Source organism: Carya illinoinensis, chromosome 6 (genome assembly GCF_018687715.1).
Source record: "Carya illinoinensis cultivar Pawnee chromosome 6, C.illinoinensisPawnee_v1, whole genome shotgun sequence".
Lineage (NCBI taxonomy): Eukaryota > Viridiplantae > Streptophyta > Magnoliopsida > Fagales > Juglandaceae > Carya > Carya illinoinensis.
In genome coordinates this window covers 31103999-31127636 of record NC_056757.1, presented here as the reverse complement: position 1 = coordinate 31127636, position 23638 = coordinate 31103999, and the positions used below count along the sequence as shown (strand labels likewise).

General features: G+C 36.1%; 3 protein-coding genes across 3 annotated transcripts; 1 reads left to right on the top strand and 2 right to left on the bottom strand.

Annotated features, from left to right (window-relative positions):
* Positions 1 to 568: 568 nt before the first annotated feature.
* Positions 569 to 1891, bottom strand: LOC122314473 (protein EXORDIUM-like 5). Its single transcript, XM_043130095.1, has one exon. The coding sequence runs from the start codon at positions 1811 to 1813 to the stop codon at positions 743 to 745; it is 1071 nt and encodes a 356-aa protein (XP_042986029.1). The 5' UTR covers positions 1814 to 1891; the 3' UTR covers positions 569 to 742.
* A 5268-nt stretch (positions 1892 to 7159) lies between these two features.
* Positions 7160 to 19718, top strand: LOC122313152 (actin cytoskeleton-regulatory complex protein PAN1-like). The gene is made up of 13 exons (XM_043127906.1): positions 7160 to 7535; positions 11254 to 12304; positions 13126 to 13335; positions 13426 to 13655; positions 14189 to 14263; positions 14902 to 14973; positions 15055 to 15153; positions 15285 to 15356; positions 15431 to 15545; positions 17124 to 17192; positions 17539 to 17884; positions 18473 to 18596; positions 18994 to 19718. The coding sequence occupies exons 1-13, from the start codon at positions 7386 to 7388 to the stop codon at positions 19417 to 19419; spliced, it is 3039 nt and encodes a 1012-aa protein (XP_042983840.1). The 5' UTR covers positions 7160 to 7385; the 3' UTR covers positions 19420 to 19718.
* Positions 19719 to 20636: 918 nt separating this feature from the next.
* Positions 20637 to 22683, bottom strand: LOC122313560 (amino acid transporter AVT3B-like). Its single transcript, XM_043128670.1, has one exon. It carries the CDS (start codon positions 22332 to 22334, stop codon positions 21066 to 21068), a length of 1269 nt encoding a protein of 422 aa, XP_042984604.1. The 5' UTR covers positions 22335 to 22683; the 3' UTR covers positions 20637 to 21065.
* Between the last annotated feature and the right edge of the window lie 955 nt (positions 22684 to 23638).

Genomic DNA, 23638 nt, shown 5'->3' with positions numbered 1-23638 from the left:
ATCTACAGTCTCTACCGCCCACTCGAATAGGCTTGAATTAAAGAGGATGACGATCTGCCTGCTTTTGTCCTTTCAAGATTTTGAAGACACAAGCCAAAACCCTTTTGCCCAAGGATAGGGAGGGAAAAAGTAACAAAACAACAGGACAAACAGATACATAGATATCTGCTGCTCTCACGATCAATTACCATCTAAGTGGAGATCGAGGTTTTGGGTAAACCTTTTTGCTCTATTTGACTTCGATCATAATCATTAGCAGTGGGCTTATCAAATTACTTCGCTCATCTCATCATTTTGACAGTCTTTCCTACTAGTTGTTTTCCATCAAAATGGCAAAATATGCAAATGCAATCACTCTTAACATTCATTTGAACTGGCATTTGCAGTGGAAGACCAGTAACAATGGCGTAGACAATGCTAATGCAGGAATCAGAAAGGGTTTCAATCTCCAATTTCACCTGGAGAATAGCATTCAACTCTTTTGTCATTGTAATTTCTGTCCCAACAATTTGTATCAATCTTTGATTATGCATAAGTTCAAGCAATGTATCAATCTTTGTACCAAAACTTGGAAAAACTTAATAACTCTCCATTCATGAATATGAACTCTTAGATTTTCTCAAAATAATAACTGAAATCTAGAAAATCTCACAAGGGAAAAAAATTGAAGACTAGCTAAAGCATAGCCTATCAAATTCATTAAAATGAAGGTGGGGAATTGGGGGAATCAAGAAAGAAGTGGCTAATCCAAAGCATTAGGACCAGCACAAGCCTGCAAAGCAGGGCTCCAGATCCACTGCACCAGAAACCTCCTTCCATTCCTCCCATTCAGATTAAATGTCCTCCCCACCCTATCCCTCGTTACCTGTCCTATATACCCACCACCACCTCCCGTGCCGTACAACCCTTCGCACAAGTCCCCGATCTCCGTCGGTGCCGTGGGATCTTCCCCGGCGTACCACGCGTTGACCAATGGGTTCGACGACAGTTCGGCCAGCTCGTGTCCGATCACGCTGATCATGCCGTCCACGCCGATGTTCTTGTTTGGCGGTCGAAGAGCCCCGGGACCACCGCCCGCCATGTAACCCGGTAAAGCGAAGGGGTAGGCACACACCTCGGGGCACTGCTTGGCGGAGTTTCCGATCCAGGCGTAGGGGATCGTGGAGCCGACCATGGACGGGAATGTGAAGTAGTGGAAGCCGCAGACGGCGCGGCAGAAGTCCTGGACGACGACATCTTGGGCAGTGAGAACGAGGTAAACGCCATTCCGGTGATCCACGGGGAAAGGCGCGGACTTGACGGCGGTGGCGATGACTTGCTGGATGCTGAGACGGGTCAGTTGGGTCCCGTGGGAGTATTTGAGATCGCAATACTCGCCTGCGATGAGGACTGTTCGGGATACATTGGCGCCTGTCTGGTCGGTGTAGAGCGAGACTGTCCGCCACCATTCCGAGACCGACGGTGATGGGGCGGCCGGAGTGGAGGGGGAGAGTGAGAGGATGAAGTCTTTGATAAGTAGCTTGTGGGAACGAGACCAGAGGCCGTACCAGACAAGGTAGATGTTGATGGGAGAGGAAGAGAGGACGGGACCCATATGGTAGCGGAGGTGGACGAGGTTGGAGGAGCCCTCGAATTTGTTCGAGGAAGAGAGCGCTCTTGGTGGGAGTTTGGGGTTGATCATGTATTCAGCGTGCGTGTTTAGGGTCTGCGATGAAGAGGAGGAGGTGGATGCATCGGCGGTGATGGCGAAGTGAGAAACGAACAGCAAAGCTGCAACAAAGAAAAAATGAGGTGGTGGTGGTGATAACGACATTTTCAGTGGAGATTGTGAGTGAAAAATTAAGAGGCAGAGGGAGGGGCTATATATAGTAGTACAGAGGGGGAGGAATTGCGACTGCAGTGGCCAACGTCCTTCGGCCGATGTATCGTCAGCCTAGCCCCGTTTGCACGTTGGAAGATTACTAGACCAATTGTTTAGTCTAATTTTAAGTTAATCTAATATTTAAATATTTAATTTTTAAATTATTAAATATCATTCAACTCAAAAATTCTTTATACATAAAATTTATAAATTTTTTTAACACAATATTTCTTTACATGCAAAACTTATAATCTCTTTTAAATTTTCATAAATTCATTTAAACTATCTTAACACTGGGGAGGAATTGCGAGTGCACTGGCCAACATCCTTCGACTGATGTATTATGAGCCTAGCCTGTTTGGAGATCAATTGTTTAGTCTAATTCTAAATTTAATTTAATATCTAAATATTCAATTTTTAAATTATTAAATATCACTCAATTTAAAAACTATTTATACGTAGAATTTATAAACTTTTTCAACTCAATACATCTTTATATGTAGGATCTATAACCTTTTTTAATTTCTCGTAAATACATTTAAATTATCTTAACATTCAAATTACACATGGTTTGGATATTGAAAATATTTCAGGTATTCTCATAATATTTCACTACTATCATTATTTTATTATTACTTTTTACATACTTTTTACTCATATTCAATATTTTATTATTTTTTTACTATTATTCACAACACTTCTCACTACCCAAACCCTAAACTCATATTAGGTGAGTCTGACAAAACTCATTTCAGCATCTTAACTCACTATTATTTATAAAGAACTCAACTCATTTCAGCTCAATATCAAAATGGTGTACTAAGTTGTGATGTGTATTGAGTTTTGTGAGGCCACTTAAGATGAGTTTAAGTATATTTAAATATTAAAATAAATTTATATATACTTATGGAAAGTTAAAAAAAGTTATAAGTCTTATGTGTAAGGAAATCTTGAGTTAAAAAATATTGTAAGTTTCTTGTGTAAAGGGATATTGAGTTGTGTATAATTTAATAATTTAAGAATTGTATATTTAAATATTAGATTAAGTTTAAATTTAAACTCGACTTAAATGAGCTCTACTAATTCCATATTTCAAACACATCCTAACAGTTTCAAACTCTCACTCGTATGGGGTTGTAGGCAACAAGAGTGAGAGTTTGAATCTTGGTTCTCCTTTAAGGATTCACCAGATGAGAACCACTATTTTACACTGCCCATTTATATAGTACTATAATTTGATTTATAAGATATATTTAAAAATGTAAATTATTACAAATCAAGTTATATCACATAAATACTATATAATATACAGATCTTCATTCTAACTAGAATGTTACAAATCAAACTACATTACGTAAATTCTACGTAGTATAAAGATCTTCGAATAAAATTATTCAAACTAGAATAAAAAAAATATTTGACATATCACATCAACTCATACCCATTTAAATATGAGAAACGATATTTACAATTTTAAAGTATATAAGTAATATGCACTCTTTATAGAAAATGATAAAGATAAAACTTATATAAAAAAATAATTTTTGAACAATAAATTTCATTTTCTTACAATAAATTTCATTTTCTTTAACGAGAATGAACTAAACTTACTCATCCTATAACTATTTGTTGTTACTTTTTAAATATTCATAAAAACCGTCTAAAATATAAATGGGGATAAAGTTTTGGTTCCCTAATCTTTTTTTTTAATTAATTAATTTATGTATTGAGTATTTATTGGAATGAGGTGTTTGTGAGGAAACATCATTCTCTTCTTGTGGATTTTGATATTTTTATGTTCATAAAATTACTTAGGAAAAAAGGTGTGGCATACGAGCAGACGGTGACCCTTTCTCTTGTAAAATAAATGACATTTCCTTTACTTTCATGCTTTAGTTCACCGTATGATCATTAGTTAGCATTTTACACCATTTGTTTATTCAATGATGTGGTGGTGTTGGGAGTATCAACTTCCCTTAGGTACCAAAGCTTTGATAAAAGAGAGATGTTACTTTTTTTTTTTTTTAATTGGCATCGTATTTGGAATAATATCTCGACTAATTTCGTAAAAAGTAATGTTATTTAAAACTAGTAAAGTGTACAAATTTTCTATATTTATTTTTAAATAATGTAAGATTTATGGTTATAAATATAATTTTTTATATGAATCTTGAACAAGAGTCTAAGCAACTGCCCTTTACTCCCAAAATTTTCAAATGTTCTTAGTAACTTGTAGCATTTAATGACAATGGAGGACCTTTCTCTTTGATAATTCTAAAGATGTGGAGTCATATATATGTAGAGATTGTCCATGGTGATGATCTATTAAAAATTTGGCATCAACACATTTGTTCAAAAATGGTCATTATGATGATCAATGACACTGTCCCCATCGCTCGTTTTGCATTTCGCCATCATGTCTGGCTGTGGCCAGAGGACCGGACCCCAACACTGGAATTACCAATTGGAATTTTATGGGATGCCCACATGTTTTTCCCATGTTTCCAATTGATCGAGATGGACCTCTTTGTTGCCAAGATTTACGCAACAAAGACACTTTGGGTGCCATTAAAAGCCATATTGATAAAGAGATGAATAGGATTGGTAGTGAGCTTTCTGGCTGTCGTTTGTTTTGTTACTTTTGTCACAAAGGTCACGAGTCAGGACAAACATCCAGTAAATTTTCATGGAAGTTGGCAGCTGAGGAAGATAAGGGTCAAAATTATATTGTCACCCTCTTTGTGATTTTATCTATAAGGCAATTGAGACTGTGATGAGAACAGTAAGAAATGTGTGGTCCATACAAAAATGTTCATATTTTTAATAGAGAATTGATATTTAAAATCATGGTTGTGCAAGTACAGTGCAGTCTTTTTGAAAAAAGTGAATTAATACGGGACTTATATAAAAAAACTAACTTTTTAATCGTGGATCCAACTCTTTTTCAAAACGATTGCGTGACGTTTATACACTTTATAACTGTATGTAACATTACTCTTTTTAATAATGAATTTATTTTTTAAATGCTTGCACATTCTAAAGTTATATTTAATATTTTAAATCATTGAACACCCAAACAAGACGGTTTTGACCATTTGAGGGCAACAAGAAGTACGTTAGCGTCCCATGCAATACATTCAATATATATAATATATAATCGGATATAAGAGTAGGGTTGCATGATTTCTTAATCTTTTTTTTTTTACCACAAAAATAGTTGGAGATGGCGACCAGAGATGACTTCCCTACCAAGACGTGACCATAGTAACACTCAACTCACTGGAGAGCCAAACAAGAGGGGCTTAGACGGCGAGAACCGCAAGCACTCCCTACAAATTGGGCTTGAGCCATAATTTGATTCCAGCCCTACAAAGACATCAATGGTCCATAAGTCAATGGGTCACCAATAATCCTAAACACTTACCGTTGCAAGATTCAAACCCAAGATCTAGTGCCCACTACCAAGCTCAGGGACCACTGAGCCATCACCCTAAGTGGTCACCATTTATTGATTTATTCATTGAGCTATTATTTCTTAATTTGTGTAACACAATACTTTGTTTGATCAACAATAAGCTAGCGTGTCATTTCCAATTTTTCACGGATGTGCTTTAAATTAAAAAAAAAAAATTATTGTCATAAACAAAATAAACCAACAATGTATTTGCCCCCATTTTCTTATTGTTAAATGGTATTTGGCACCAAGTTTCTAATATTGAATGAAATGGTTTTGGTTTTAATTTCTCGTGTGGTGTTTTGGTAATGCATCACTGTCTCTATCTAACTATCAGTGCAATTTCGAAAGGCTGCAGAAATATTTTATAGAAGAGCTTTGCTCATCATTTTTATACATTATATACTATATTTATTTATTTATTTTTTGTTTTATTATTCTTAAATTAATTAAATTATTCTACTCATCATCCATATACTACATATTTTATAAGAAAAAAATTTAAAATTATACGCAGTGTATGGTATAGGGATGATAAGTAAAATTTTCCTAAATATATATGTCTTCATATAATACGTTAATCTATTTTATAATAAAATAACTTTACAATTTAATATATTATATCAAGTCACATTAATTTATGAGTTTACTTATATGGAACCTTTTTGTGATTACAAAATTTATTTTCCTAATTTTATTCCCTTGAAAACACTTGATATTAGCTACCTTTTCTTTCTTATTTATTTCCCCCCAATTCTCATTAAAATCTGATTTTTTTCAAACAGAAAGAAAAATATAAGAGTGAGGGAAAGAGATATAAATGGAATACTCACAAGTTGTTATTTGCATTTGAGGATTTTAAATGGGAGAGGGATAGATTAGTCAAGTGAATATTAAAATATTTATTATTATCCATATAAATATTTTAGACAACTTTAAATAAACAATAAATAACATATAAGTTATATAACCATTTGAGATGGCCATCTCCCCCTCACTTAAGATCTCTTCAAGCTCAAAGACTTTGAACTATTTTAACCTATCCACTATTTCAATCTTGAGATATGCTTTGGCCACAAAACTCTCACTTAATACATATAATATTATATCTAAGATCATATCTACATATAACACTACATTTATTAGAAAATAGAGAGCCCAAGCCTAGTAGAGATCTACATGCTACACGCTGCCTTACGTGAAAGAGAATGAATTCATGCATGTATGTGACTGTTTCGGTTACTTAGAGATTATCTGAATTGATAAATACTGTACAAGATAGACATCACATAAATGTGATATCATATAGTGCTGAGCTAATCCAACAAGAAACCTCTATATATATCAAGTAACCCTAAAGACAATTAAGATTTAAATTCTTAATTACTTGAGTGGAATATTTACTGACTTAGACATCGGAGTGTTTTTAGACATATTACGTTGGCATTGTTTTACATCATACAAGTGAACAGTTACATTTAAGGTGATGGGAAACATTCTTAATAGCTATATACAGTTATTTTTACAAATTTTTTGAACATTCTAATTATATAATTAGTTAAAATAATTATTTTATATTAAAAAATAACATAACTAATTAGATTAAGAGAATACACAAAAAAAAATATATAAAAATAATTACTTATACAATTTTTGTTATTAAAATCTCAACGAGCTGTTAAATATTATCGTACAATGGGCCGTACTCGGTGACTGGGCCTACGGTATTATTGAAATATAGCAATAAAAACGGGAGTACTTTTGTCCTCAGGTAATTTAACAACGATTTTTATTTTAATTTTAATTTAAAAAAAAAAAAAAAAAACAAAAAGGCTTCGAACTCCTTGTTGCCGTCTCCATCTTTCCATCTTCTTTGTTTGAATAAAAAAAAACTTTCTTGGAAGCAGAGGCCAAAGCAATCAAATTATCCGATTTAGGGTCTCGAATTTTGGCCTCGGTTTCCGCTCCTCTTGCACACGGACTCCGATTGGCTTTGACTCCATGTTCTAATCTGCGAGAGTTGGAAGAGTTAGAAGGTAATCCCCTGGTGCTGCTGCTGCATCCACGCAGATGGCGTCGGCGCAGAATCAAGCGCCGAATGTGGATCTATTTGATGCGTATTTCCGCCGAGCCGATTTGGACCGTGATGGAAGAATCAGTGGCACGGAAGCCGTGTCCTTCTTCCAAGGCTCCGGTTTGTCCAAGCAGGTTCTTGCGCAGGTCACCCTCTCTTCCTCTCTCTGTCTCTGTACATATAGATATGTGTGTGTACCTGTCTGTGTGTTTGCGCGTAATTTAATTCGTTGTCTGTACCATGGATCGGATTGATTATAAATTAGTCCGTGAGTGGCTTATGCTGTTGACGTTAGCTTACAATTTCACAGTTCTCTGATTGATACTGGTTTTTTGAAGCTTAATTTAGTTCTGGAATTCGTATCGTTTTGTTTTGTTCTGAAAAGGTTTTTAGTACGCCTATATTGTGCTTAGCTGTTACTACTTACTCCATTTTGGTGCATTATTCAGTGTACTTTCTCGAACTCAGTTTTTAAGGCAGATTGTGGTAGCAAGGGGCCAAGAAATGTTATTTTCTTACACGGGTCTTTGAGAATTTGATTATGGAAATACAATTTAGTAGTGCATAGAAGACTTAATTTGTAAATCACCGTATCCATTGAAATTACCCAAATCTCCCAATATTGTAATGCAATGTCGTACCAATTCATTCAACAAATTGGTTAGTCGTCAATCATGCAATTATATGATAAGAAAGCATTAACATAAAATAAATCAATTGCATAACACCAAGATTAGTAACGAAGGGAAACCCTTTAAAGAATTATTTAAAGATAAAACCCTACGGAGCAACTAAACCCATAAAAGTGACTTATATTATTTGAAAATCAGTTACAAGAAAGTTTTAATTACAAAACCTTTGTCAATTGACTCTTTTACTTGATCAGACAAATGACCCGTTTGTCTCTACCACAGTAGCGGCTAGAACATTTGACAATCTTCAAACATTAACTTTTTTCTTGGAACTCTAGCGACTAAATCACTTTCACTCAATCTCAATTTTGGATCAACGATCACACTCTTTGAGAGAAATAGTAAGAAAATTCTCCAAAGAATTTTCTCACCAAAATATGCATTGGAAAGTGCTCTAGAAAATATCCAGAATTGAATCTCTACATATCCTAATCAGTATGATCCCTTAAATAAACAATCTGAAAATAGTTTGAATTGCAATAGGATTCTGCTGACGGATTGACTTTGTCGCGACGGACTCTTCTAACGGGATGCTGACACCTGACATTTTATCTTCTCAGTAGTAGCAGTCTGTCATTCAAATTCTTCTCTGGATAATACGAAAACTCTTGGAACTCGATTTTTACACTCTTGACTTATCTAAAACACTTCCTAACAACTTCTAGATAAAATCAAAATAGTTATAGATAAAGTCAAAGTGTTTTACATTCATCCATATTACAAAATCAAAAATGAGATGAAGTCTATCATCTTAGTCACCTAGTCTTATCCAAACTTATCAACTTCGTCACATAGTCCAGCCAAACTCTTGTTTCTACCCCCATGAACAATTTGAACGTAATTAAATGGAAGATGGTTGTTTCAGAACAATCTGATCATCTAAATATTTTAGAATTTCTGCTTTTGAGGCAAAGCTACACACTCAAGGCATAAGTTCCTGTGCTGGTTGTTAACAAGCTTTACAGTCAATTTTATCGGTATGAACTGATATACTTTTGGGTCCTAGTAGTCTGGTACCCTATAAGTGCAAGATATAGTTGAGCATAATAGTTGGTGAGGGACCGTTTGGGAACACAATTGTTCTTAGGTGTTTTCATATATTTTTAGATATTTCATTTCCAAACATCACTCAAACACAAAACACCTTTTAACTTCAAATCTTCAACTTTTTTATCTAATCATTACCTAATCTTTACAACTTTTCCAAACTCTTAAACAAAACAGTGAAAACACAAAACCCTATAAAAATTTTCCAAAATTCCAAACAAAAATAATTTTAAAAAATTATATTCAAACAATTTTTTAACTTTACAATATTTTTATTCAACTTTTTCTCTCTCATATCACAAAACCCAATAAAACATCTTAACTCAAACTATTTCACTACTATTCACAGATATTTTGAGATATTCTTAGTATCCAAACGAGGCCTAAATATATTCTTTTTTGAGATTGGATTTGTAAGGGTCGTGTATTGTCAGTGAAATAGAATCACAACTATTTATTTTCTTTATAACTTTCAATCAATCATTTATAGGATGTGAACATTGGAATAATGTGTCACTTATAACTCATATAAGAGACTTGCGAAGAAACCCAATATACTTCATATAATAGGACCAATTCAAATCTTGTTGCCCTACCCGTTGGGGTGCAAGATAGTGGTAAAAGGGCACAGTTCGCCTGAGCTGTAGACTCAGACATCCTAGGTACGATTCAGCACTAGTAGTTCTCCTAAATTACTTATACACGATTTTGGTGGATGTGCTCATGTGTCTGGAGTTCACTCCCCAAGGGCAGGTTACCTTGCTAAGACTCCACATCATTTTAAAAAAAAAATCACGTTGCTCTCTTTTTGGGTAGAAAATTTGTAAGGAAAGAGAGAATTAGAATTAAAGAACTATGGTAACTTATTCCAATTGTCTTATATATATTTATTTATTTTTATTTTAGGGAACCTCTCCAAGGCAGGGTCCTTTGAACCTCTCCATTTTTTTATTTTTATTTTTTTTATATTGACACGTATATATGTGTACTTTAAGTAAATATTGTTGGCAGTGGAAGTAAAAATTTGGGATTTCCTAAGAATATGTTTGGATGATCACTTAGCCATTTGTGGGTTATTGGCTTTTGAGGTTTATTGTGGAAAGGAATGGCTTTGTGTGAAACTTGAAAGGTGGTGGCCTTAGAGCATGTGGTTGGTTGGGATGATTGTGCTTTGGAAATGAGTAGATCCCGTGGGGTTAGTCTTGTAGAAAAGATAGGAGTAGGAAGATGAAGGTTGTTAATTCATTTATCTGGGGATGCATTTCATGTTTGATGTGCAGTATAGTGTTGAGAGATTCATTTTTTTTCTTTAGGAGGCTAAAAATGAAAAATGAGCTGACTATACAGTTCCTTCTATAGGTTTCTTATGTTGGAGTTCTCAATTTTGGATTGGGAAGTAGCTCTATGTTAATTTGTTTTACTCCTTTTTAAAGGAGCTTTGTTTGGGGTTGGAGAGGATATGCTAGCATGGTGGCAAGCTATCATTAAAAAACCTGAGGTTCAACTATTTCATTAGGTTCTTCTGGGATAGAGCCAGATGACCTTCCTTGGATTTGGATTACTTGTGGTGCTCCTACTGGGTTAGTGTTTTTTTTTTCTCTCTCTTTTGAAAGCTCTCGTGCTGGAAAACTTGCTTAAAAGAGATCTCTCATGGTGAAATGGTGTATACACTCAAGAGAGATGGAGAGTTTTTGGGTTCTTTTATTCCCTTGATAGTTGTTAGAGATGTTTGCAATTTCATATTTTTTTTCTCTTCTTGGTTTTAGTGGTTAACTTTCTCATTGAGCAAGATCAGTAAGTGAGAGTTGGCCATGGGAGAGAATGGCTCATGCATTATGGCAGTTCTTATTTTTTGAGACGTGTTCTTGTTCTTTTTCTGAGTGATGTTTCCTTATTCCACTTAATTTCTTAATTTTTTAGATTTTATTTACCGAAACCTTATTGTTTGCGAATTTTTTAGGGTTGGTCTTCTCTGTATACTTTTTTGTGTACATGGCTGCCTCCCTCTGGGGCTTAACTTTATTTTGCAAAATAGAAGGACAAAATTATGGAATTACTAAACTCGAGATTGTATCTGATTTAATCAGTTTCACTTTATATTGGTGTCTTATCTTATTATCTTCAGGTATGGGCAATTGCTAACCAGAGCCAGAGTGGTTTCCTTGGTCGGACAGAGTTCTATAATGCCCTTAAACTTGTTACTGTGGCACAGAGTAAACGAGACCTAACCCCCGAAATAGTGAAGGCAGCATTATATGGGCCGGCTTCAACAAAAATACCCGCACCCCATATCCATTTTACTGCCATGCCTGCTCCTCAGGTCAATTCTTCTGCAGCAGCAACCACCACTCAGGTTGGTACTGTTACTTCAATGCCCTCCCCCAATCTTGGGTTCAGGGGACCGCAAGTACCTCCAAATGCAGGTGTACAGCAGCAGCATTTTACTTCAGAAGGAAGTCAGTTGATGAGGCCTCCACAAGGATTACCAACCGGAGGTACTGTTACTGGGCTTCGCCCTCCAAACTCAAGCATTTCAAGTGATTGGGTAGGTGGAAGGGCAGGTGCAGCTTCACCAGGAAGTGCCTCACAAGTCCCATCCAGTGGAATGGGTCCCTCAACAACTCATGACGGATTTGGACTGGCAACATCTGGGTCAACTGCTGCATTGCCGCCTAGATCACAGGCTACATCTGGAATGAATACATCTGGAAACGGGTTTTCTTCTCACTCAGTTTTCGGAGGTGATGCTTTTTCGGCTACCCCATCTCAACCAAAGCAAGGTTCTTCTGCACCTACGGTTCCTGCAGGCAATTTGCAGGTCTCATCAACCTTTGTCCCAGTATCTGTGGGGACCCAGCCTCCTGTTAGGCCAAACACTCATGATTCTTTGCAGAGTCGACTAATGCAACCTGTTGGTGGTCAGCTCCCACAGGTCCAGTCACTTGTGAATCAGAACCAGAAGCTTTCAACACAGACTACTGCATCTAGTTCAGCTGGAATATCAATGGGAGCTGAGAGTTCTGCTTCCAGTCCGTCCCAGCTGGCATGGCCTAGGATGACTCCGACTGATGTTCAGAAGTATACCAAAGTATTCATGGAAGTAGACAAAGACAAAGATGGGAGAATCACCGGTGAAGAAGCCCGCAATTTATTTCTGAGTTGGGGACTGCCCAGAGGTAGAAACTATTTTTTCATCATTGAATTTTATCCGTATTTTTTGCCTATTACTAAACTTCCAACGTGGTTCGTCTTTGTATGTTCTGTTAGTCTGAATATGTAATAAGTAAAATCAGTTTAAAGCTTCCCTTATCCCAATCAGTGGTTGTGGATTGCTATTTTGCTCCTTCCTGTTTAACTTCTTACTGTTATGGTGGTTTATATTATTTAGTCTATGGCTTCAAGTGCCAAATTTTCCAGTTGAACAACCTAGATGATGTCGGAATTTTTTTTTTTTTTTTTTTTTTTTAATGTCGGGGAACCTCTCCAAGGCAGGGCCCTACGGACCCACCCCTTCAGAGTAAACCTCGGTCCCGTGCACCGCCTCCTCGGAAGTTTCCCTACACAAAATTGGTTAAATCGTTGGCTTTTCACCAGGGGTGTGTCCCCAAAGGATTGTTTGTACCCATGAGGTGTTGAACCTTGGACCTTGAATGGAGTGATACCCCAAGACCAAGGCCTTCACCACTTGGGCCAACCCCTTGGACTTATTGTAGGAACTTGGCTGCTGGATCACCTATGTGTGTTTTACACAAGTTTCTAAGCTAGTTGGATTCCAAAGATTGGCTTAGGTCTGGAAAATGTGAGCCTTGATATTTGTTTAAATTCTAATTCTCGTTGAGTGCATTTCTTTTGTTCCTTTGCCAATAGTTCTTTTTAATAAGGCTATGTCTTTTTCTTTTGTCTAATTTCTCTGACATGTTTAATCATATACTCCCTAGAATACTTTAATCACGCAATCACATTGTTCTCACTGTAGTATATGTTTTATACTTTCCAGATGTTTTAAAGCAGGTGTGGGACTTATCTGATCAGGATAATGATAGCATGCTTTCTCACAGGGAGTTCTGTATTGCTCTGTATTTGATGGAGCGGTATAGAGAAGGACGTCCTCCTCCAGCAGTGCTTCCAAGCAACATTATGTTTGATTTACCGATCCCAGGGCAACCTATGACCAACTACACCAATGCAGCATGGCGACCTCCATCTGGTACCATTCTCCACTACTAATCATTTAGTTTATATTAACTGGTATAATTGAATGACAATTAGCTCCTATATTTACTTTATTTGTTCAAAGGTTTTCAACAACAGCAAGGGATGCCTAGTTCTGGTGCTCGGCACATAACAACTGCTGCTGCAGCAAAGCCTCCAAGGCCAGTTCCTGTTCCCCAGGCTGAAGGGTCACAGGCCAATCAGCAGAAGTCTAAAGTTCCAGTGTTGGAGAAGCACCTCGTAAATCAGCTCAGTACAGAGGAGCAGAACTCGCTCAACTCAAGGTTCCAAGAAGCAACTGAGGCTGATAAAAAGGCACTTATTCTAACTCCATTTCTCATATTTCCCTTTTTGAGCTATTTTACCTTTTTAGAACATTTCCTGTATTCTCATAATTTACCATATCTATGTATATAGCAATAGAAATAGGTTTTTAAATAGCAGTTGGTTACTTTGGTTGGTTCTCCATTTGATTACAATTGTACACTACTCCTTACAATACCATGTTTTGGATGTGACTAATGATGAAAGGTGAACAAGTAATGATTTCATGATCAAACTGCAAGAGAAACAGGTTTTCAATCGCATTGGGCCACTTGCTAGCATCATTCCGTCCTCCCCTTCAAATGGATCCACATCAGTGTTAAATTCATGTTCTTTCTTCATGCATTATTTTCACTTCGAAGCCCATGCTTCTCCGCAACCTCTTTATATAGCAACCAAAATTATAAAAAAAAAAAAGAAAAAAGAAAAGTCTGTTTAGCTTTTCTAGATTTATATAGCTTTTCTATATTTTTTTAAGTTCTTCCCTTTGATCCTCTGGACCTGACTCCTTTTGTCCATGGTAGGTAGGAGAACTGGAGAAGGAAATGCTGGAATCTAGACAGAAAATTGAGTTTTACCGTGTTAAAATGCAGGAACTTGTGAGTACTTAATGTTCTTTCTTTCTTTTTGAAGATTATGTGCCATCTGATGTGTGCACTTGTTATTGTTGATGGAGATCTAGTAGCTGCTTTTGGTAAGTTAAAGATTTCCAAGTCAGAAATATTGGTTGCATATGATTAATCACTGAAGAGGGCGACTTGTCACATTATATACTTTTTGCATATGTGCAAGAAGTTGACGTTGATTGTGGATGCATATTATGTGAGCATTAGGCATATAAGTGGTAAGGACAAAAGGCAAAGAGCTTCCTAATATGCAATTCTCTGCATACCCATGTACTCCAGTCCTGATGATTAAAATAAAAACATTTTGGTACTAGCACTAAGGACATGTATTGGTTGTATGATTATGTTACTTTTCTCCATAAAAATTCTACTTGACAACATTATCATCTTGTTTGTAGACCTTTTCTCTTTCCCTGGAAAGATTTCTTGATTGTACTGTATGTTAAGCTGGAAGAACCATGCAAAAACATCACATTTCCTTGTCTGGGAACTAAATATGTGTCGTACCATTACCCTTGCAGTCTTGCACACTTTGTATGTAGTATTAGAAGCAATAATGCATCATTATTTTTCTTTATTTTACCTAAATGTCTTTTTCATTTTGGTACTAGGTTCTATACAAGAGCAGATGTGACAATCGCCTTAATGAGATCACTGAAAGGACATCTGCCGATAAACGTGAGGTATCTTTTGGATGCAGAGCTTTTGTACATTTCATCCTTCTTTTATAAGTATTTGCCCATCGAACTGCATATGTGCTTCAGGTTGAGTCCCTGGCCAAGAAATATGAAGAGAAATACAAGCAAGTTGGTGATGTAGCCTCCAAGTTAACCATTGAAGAAGCTACATTTCGTGATTTACAGGTATCTGTTACCTTTTTTCATGAATAAAATATAAGGAGCCTTCCATTGCTCATTCAAGTATTAAAAGTCTGACATTAAACATTGCTTACTGTTATATTTATGTTTAAAAGTCTGGTGCTATTCATTTACAGGACAAGAAAATGGATCTATATCAGGCAATTGTCAAGATGGAACAGGATGGTAGTGCTGACGGTGTACTCCAGGTATGTTGTAACTAATATAGTCCCATGTAGGCATTTTGAGAAAAGTTTTAAAGTTCATTTGCTGAAACTTTCAGGTCCGTGCTGATCATATCCAATCAGATCTTGATAAGCTAGTGAAAGCTCTAAATGAGCGTTGTAAGACATATGGGTTACGTGCAAAACCAACAACATTAACTGAGCTTCCATTCGGTACATTTCTGTGATACTTTCCATGTATTTTTTATTCCATTTACCGAGTTAGGCAGTCTCAGTCATCCTCCACATTTTTTACTGTGTTATGTGGCATCCACATGACATTCTCCACGTCTGTCTTTTATTTTTTAAGATGGTGATTGCTCAGGATTGTAGTTGTAGATATGTTAATTCTAGTGGGTCGTTGAGTCAACTGGTTATGTCCTATGCCATAACTCGGAGGGTATGATCAATGGAAGCATATCCCAATATAAGTAACGGCAGGTGGCAAAGGCTTGACTTTAATAGGATGGTAATGTGTAACTTCAGCAACAAAAATAAAACCCAATAAAAAAGGATGCTAATGTGTAACTTCAACTGGAAACTTTGTCTAAACCAGAAAGAATTAAGACTCACGATATATGTGTTCTCATGAGCCTCCTTGGCATTTTCAAGATCTTTCTTTGGCTTTCCAAAACCTTTTATAGAGCACTGGAATAAGTTTGAGTGTGACCTTTTAGGCTTTAGGTAGGTTCCTTTACGATGTCGATTCTTATTTCTCTTTGAAATTATGGTTGGAGAAAGCATTTTCACTTGCCCATGAAACTTTCTACAAGTAAGAACTTAAATTGCTTTGTATTTTCCATTTACAACAAATAGAAATAGTTTACTATTATAACCGTATCCCCATTTTTCTTGTGAAATAGTAAATTATGTACCAAGGCTGGGTTTTGATTATTGAGAAGAATGCTATTGTGTTGTGTTGGGTATTGCTGCCCATATTATTTGCATATCTCTTTCCTTTTTTTTTTTTGAAGAATAGGCAAAGCCCAAGTACACGGGACATTTACAAAGGAAAAATCTACATCTTTCTAATAACAAAAGAAAATCTAAAACAAGTTCTGAAAGTTATCATCTTCCATTACAAGAATTTTAGCCGACAAACATGAAGTACTAAAGAAAAAATCCCTAAGTTCTACCATCAAACGTTCTTTGTCTTCGAAACATCTCCCATTCCTTTCATGCCATAGACACCATATGAGACATGAAGGGATCATCTTCCAAATATCAGCAGCATACTTTCTTCCCTTTAATCCATAGCACCCTGCCAATAAATCCACCACTTCCTTAGGCATCACCCACAGTAAACCTGTCTGATTAAAAATCTCATTCGACAAAAACATGGCCACTTCACAGTGAAGAAATGGATGATTAACAGATTCTCCAACCTTCTTGCACATGAGACACCAATCAGCTATGTACATACCTCTCCTCCTAAGATTATCTGTTGTCAAAACTTTGCCAAGGGATACCACCCAACTGAAAAAAGCCACCTTGGAAGGAACCTTCACTCTCGAAATATTTTTCAAACGGAACTCACAGCTCCTGTGACAGGTTAATATGCTTTAATAAGAAGAAAACGAGAACTTAGAATCTCCTGCATGAACCCTCAGCATGCTGTCCTCCCTTCCTAGCATCACCTGTGAACAATAATCCAGTGTATTCTATTCATTCTGTTAGTGTTGTCGTTGGGTTTACCTTTTCTGTTATACAGCACTGACTGGAAGTGTTATATGTTTCTTTTTATTATCATAGGCTGGCAACCTGGTGTCCAACAAGGTGCTGCTGACTGGGATGAAGATTGGGATAAGTTTGAAGATGAAGGTATGCAAAAATTATTCCACAAGCATCAAAGTATTCTTCTTTTGTAACTGTGGTGAGACACATTAAGAGGTGTTCACCTTTTTGCATGTTTTGCACTAGGTTACCAATCATGCTCCATTACATGATAATACTTGAGAATAGTTATTTCAGTTTATATTCAATTATAATTACATGAATATTTTGGTACTTTCCATTTGTCAATGGTTTGGTACACTGATTGCGGTTTGATGCTTGTACACCTGAGGTGATAATGGTTTTTTATGTTTTGCATGTGGTGGTTTTTGTACCTAAAAATCTTGAAACGGTGTAATATTTGTGTTGGCTTTTAATAATCTCCTACGTTCAGGGTTCACTTTGGTCAAGGAGCTCACATTGGATGTCCAAAATGTTATAGCACCTCCAAGGGAGAAATTTAAATCAGCTAGGAATGAAAAGGCCTCCACAATTGATAGCCCAACAGCCGCTTCTTTGCCCGATGCTGATATCAAGCCAGAAAAACCTCCAATTATGGATGAACAGGCTGTTGAAAATGGATTGGCACATAATATAAGTGAAGAGGACTCCGCAAAAAGTGCTCCTAACAGTCCAGCAGTGAGGAGTGCTATTTCAAGTCCACCTAGGGTATTTCCAGATTTTAACTTTGACAAGGCAATAGATGCAGATGCCTCACCCCGTGATAAAGATTATCAAAGGTATTCTTTTAAAGATTTCTATGGTATTTAGAGAGAAGGGAAAGAAAAGAAAAGAAATATATCATGCTGTCTGATCTGAGAACCTTCCCCTGTGTATTCTTTTTGACATCCGTTTGTCCTCATGTATTGCCTTCTGATGGTCTAGTTTAAATATTGATTGAAATTGTTCAACCATAATTCCTTATGTATCCTATATCGTTAAACGGTGATACTTAAGTTATCATGTTATTCAAATGATAGCTATAAGTAGTAAGATCTAGAAACATACGTGCATGAAGAACATTTACATGTGATGACTGTTTGTCTCTCCATGAATGGAATTTTTTTTTTTTTTGATAGGTAATAAGGGAATGACACATTTTTTGAATGGAAAATTCTCATATTTAATATCTCACGTTCATGACAAACGTAGTACTTGATTGCTTGATGGGTCATTAATCTGTTCTCTATTGCTTCTATGCTTTATGTTTAGTACTAATAATGTGCCAGTTTATATCCTGGCCGAATTCAAACATTTTCTCCTGGTTTACCCCTTCATTTTATTTCATTATTATAAGATATATCTAACTATGTAATTATTTTGTACAGCGATCATGGTGGTGCTGGGTCTGTGTTTTCTGGTGATAAGAGTTTTGATGAACCAACTTGGGGATTTGACACTAATGATGATGTTGACTCAGTCTGGGGCCTTCCTCCAATCAGTACTTCCAAGGTAGGGAAATTATACACCATGCAATTATCATGCTAGAAACATGAAATTATCATTCATATTTTAATGTTTTTTTGAATGAATTGTTAATAAAATAAGAAAACATATGGGGAAGGAAAAAAGAACTGAAAAAGTGGACGTAAAGGACATATTCAGAATCTCGCATCATAAAAGCATGTATGCCTTAAAATCTTTTTTGTAATTTCACATTATTTTTCTTTATGATTGCCACCAACTCAACCAAAACCACATTCTCAATGTGGTTTTTCAATAGGCGGCCGAAAAAGTTTTTGTTTTACAGCTATATATGTTGGCTGTTTGAACTTTTATGTTTTCATTACCATGCTGGGTTCCCAGTTAATGTGCCTTGTAAAAATGCCTTGGCTAACATGAATCACAGGGGACGGATCTTGAAAGAAATGGAGATAACTATTTCTTTGGATCTGGGGAGTTTGGTCTAAATCCTATCAGAACGGACTCACCGCAGGCTGGTGGCTTTTTCCAGAAGAAGAGTGCATTCAGTTTTGACGATTCTGTTCCTAGCACACCACTCTTCAATTCAAGCAATTCACCACATAATTACGATGGATTAGGACCCTCTTTTGACAGTTTCTCAAGATTTGATTCTTTCAACACACAAGACAGTGGATTTTTCGCTCCGCGGGAAACATTGGCACGATTTGATTCAGTTCGCAGCAGTAGAGACTCTGATCAGGGTCATGGATTACCATCCTTTGACGACTCAGACCCTTTTGGAACTGGGCCATTTAGAACGTCACTGGAGAGTCAAACTCCTAGAACCTCAGATAATTGGAGTGCATTTTAGCTGGGTGGCTATGCACCTTATCCGCGTGTGCTATTCTGCATTAAAATCTTCTCCGAGTGCTCTTTATTCATACGATGCTAGCTTGGGAGTGGTTTGTATTAGTATGTTTTTAGTTTGCAACCACCAAGTGCTTGTATTTTTGTCCCCTTTTTTTTGGGTATTTCTCCTGGCGTATCCCCGGGTTTTATTCCTTCAAATTCTTTTTTCCATTTATTTTTCTTAGCTTGTTGGGATGATGTATATTTTCCTTTGGTAGTCTTAAGTTGTGTTGAAATTAATATCCAGAGAATTTTACACGACTTGATGAGTATGTTCCTTGTCATCAAGGAGCTATCTGTCTTCTATGCAATCTTGAATTAATTTTTGGTTTCTGATTTGGCATTGGACCAAGCTAACACACTCAATCAAGCTAATACCGATCAGAAAATTAACGAGAATAAATATAAATATTTTGTGGTCGTACATGTAATATTTTGTTATAAATGAAGAAGATTAGGGCTGTAAAATTGTATTAACGGATCATGTTCGTGTCGTGTCAAAACATATATATTATACTATATCGTTTAACCTTAATCCGACTTGTTAAGTTTATCGTATCAAAATCTCAAATCCTAACACGATTTATTAACATAACGGGTCGTGTCGTGTCAACCCGTTTTGACTTATTAGTGAATATTATGAAATATAACACGATATAATACGACTTATTTCAAACTGTTTATATAAATGAGTTGAATATGTTTGAAGTTAATCAGTTTGACCTGATTAAATTTTGTATAATTTTATATAAATTTTAAAATCACAATATTTATAAAAATTATAAAGCTAACTACAAATCTAAAATTACAATTCAAACAATAAAATTATCAAAATTGAAATTCTAACAATTTTACTTTTAAATATAAGGGTATAATTATAATTTTAACTTTCTTAATATGTCATAATGAGTTGATTCATTATCAACCCGTTAAACAATTGTATCTTAACATGTTAACCTGTTTTGACCAAAATTCGTTAAGATTAAACCCTAACCTGCTATTATCTTATTATGTTTCTATTGAATTAACAGGTCATATAACATATTGACACTCTTATTAAAAAATAAATGAAAAATCAGTCCTGTAATGTCCCTGTTTTTCCAAGTCGAGTCCGATAAAATCCTAGTTGCCATTGGCTTGTGTCAAACGTCGATGCTGACAATTGAAAGCCTAGCACCATGGAGAAACAGACGAGAAAAAAGACATTTCATACTTGAGACGTTTATAACAGGTTAAAGACCACAAGAAAATAGGAAAAACTGCCTTCCAATTCCATCACATGCTATTCTAGAATAAAATGTAAATGCCAGCGTAATCAACCCCCACTGGAACATCACATATTACAATTTCTTGGAGATTGTAATATCATACCTTCATTATTTGTGACTTGAAACTCCATTTTTTACCTTTTCATTTTCCTTTCCTTCGCGCTCTCTCTTGCAAACATACAACCCCCTTGTACTTGGGCGTGCTTCTAGTAAAAGACAATTTCCTACCAAGATTGGTAAGACAGATCATAATATATGAAAGATCATTTCCTACCAACATTGGTAAGACGGATCATAATCGATTCTATGCTACCATTCACAGTTGATTACTGGTTTGACATTAATACATTTTTGAGGAGAGAATTGCTTGCAGAGCATACCAAGTTCCTGAAACCCCAAGAACAATTCCTAAAACCACAATCCCCACATCCAAACACCATCCTTTCCACCCCATCTCCTCCTTAAACACCAGCAGGTGAAACACGGCAGGCAAAACAAATCCCAAAGCACAGCAAACACCACTCCCCACCAAAGACAAGAAATCAGCAAAATTTGGGACCAACAAAGCCACCAAACTCACCAAGAAAACCAGCAACCACCTGAGCCACAGGCAGTAGGCGCCATCCCAAAACTTCCTCTCCACTATCTCATAAACGGGGTTCATCATTATAGGCAAGGTGAAGAACAGATTCACACACAGACCGAGTTTAACCAACGTGCTCACCAAGCCTGCGCCCAAGTTAGCTGTGATCATGTCCTGTGTTTCTTCCCCAAAAGCGAGGTAACCCAAAGCTCCAAATCCTCCATAAAGCAAGGAAATGAAAGCCATTGTCAAGGCCAGAATTCTACCAAACTTGTCCTTATCTTTCATCTCTGATTCTAATGGCAAAACCATCCCAATCCCTTCAAAGGAATAAACGGCCACACCCATACCATAAAAGAACACGGAAAGACCTCCAAATGCCTTCAGAGCAGGCATTTGTTTCAGAAAAACCAACACGTCCTCAAACATCACCACCCCCATAGCCCCAAGATCAACCACATCAGCAAAAATACTCAAGGGAGCTAAATGGGTCAACGATGCTATCGAACTCAACCCCAGCTGAAACGGCAAACATCCCCATATGTAAAAGCTCTTGGGCGCCAACCCCAGAATTTGGGGGTTCGAATTCATAAGATCGGCTAAAGTATTGCCAATGAAAATTAGATAACCAATACAAAAACCAGTCTGGGATAAAATAATCAGAATGTCAACAAGAAATCTCCCGACAGGGCCACAAACTGTAAAACCCAAATCGCCAAAAGACGCAATCTTGGAGAACTCTTTTAGGGATTCGAGCTTGCGGCGAGTGTAGACCAGAAGCATCATGCAGTGGTGAGTGAGAACGGCCACGGCGAAGAGCATGAGGAGGCTCATGACCCAGCCGGTGCGCTTGAAAGAGTAGGGGAGGCCTAATACGCCAGCCCCCACAATAGCAATGAAAACATTGGCAAAGGTCTTGGATTGTGAAGACAAAGCTTGTGGTCCACCCAGAAGCGGTGTGTCCTCCCTGGCTGGTGGTGGTGGCTCTCTCAAAGCATTAGAGGACGACCCTTTGTCTAACCCCATTAAGCAATGTGCGTAAGATTAAAATCTGCACCTTTTCTTCTTCGTCTTCTCTCTTTCTTCAAATCTACACCTTCTCTTCTTCTTCTAATCTGTTTCTTTTTTTTTTTTTTCAGAATTGATTGAGAGGTTTTGTAATGGAGACTTCAGGGACTGGATAAGTTTCGATTAGCAAGAAGCACTCTGGTCTAGATACTTTTTGCATTGAGATTGTGCCGGGTAAAAAAAAAAAAAATATGTAAATTTACCCAGAATTTTGGCAGAGTGCAGATGGAGCGGGGTAAATTTCTGGGGTTTTCTAGTTTTTATGCAGGATTTTCTGAGGCAACGCTGGATAAGAGTTGGCAATGTACCATTTGTGAACCGGACGTAAACTCAATACGAAATTTAAGGATTTCGTGTTCAATATCAACAATTTCGGGCATGCAACTGGTAAAAGGGGTTAATTGTACTCACGAAATTCACATTTTTTACACCATTTTATTTATTTATTTTGATATATACTAGGAATTCGGATTATCTTGATTAATTGGAGTTATGGACATTAGATATTGATTCTTTTGTGATGGTATAACTATGGATGTGTAATTCATACAACTTTTTTTAAAAAAAATTCGTAATTCATATAACTTAATGCTTATGAAATATGGTAATTTATGACCGTAAATTATGAGAATTTGTTAATCAGGTTGGATGAAATACTTGGATCATCTCAACCGATTTGTATAAAATAGGTTAAAACAGTTTGAACATTTCGTATTTAGTCTAATCCAATACCATTTATTTATTATATATGTTAGGTCAATTTTCATCCTAACCTCAGTTTTAAAAAAAAAAAAAAAATTAAAAGTAGATTGATAATAGAGTAATGCTACGTATTTTCGTTGAGTTTGCAAGCGCCGCGTAATCATTTTTAAAAAAATATGATGTGTATTAAAAAATTATTATTATTTTATATAGATTTTTCATTTACTCATTTTTTTAAAAGATTACGTGATGTCTGTACACCCCCAATTGTGAAACTACACTGGCTAAGAAAAATGCTAGTTATATTTTATAAAAATTTATAAAATATTTATTTATCTAGTTATTGAAAATTATAAAATTTAAAATTTAAAAATTAAGTAAATTGATAAAATAAATCTTGTAGATAAAAGTAGAACACCACTCAATTCACAACAGCAAATGCCCAGACAATATTTATTGCACATTCTAAACATTTCACATGAAACTCAAATAACAGTATTTTAATATATTACGTCTAATATTTAAGTAAAAAATAACAAAATAAAAAGTCAAAAGACTGG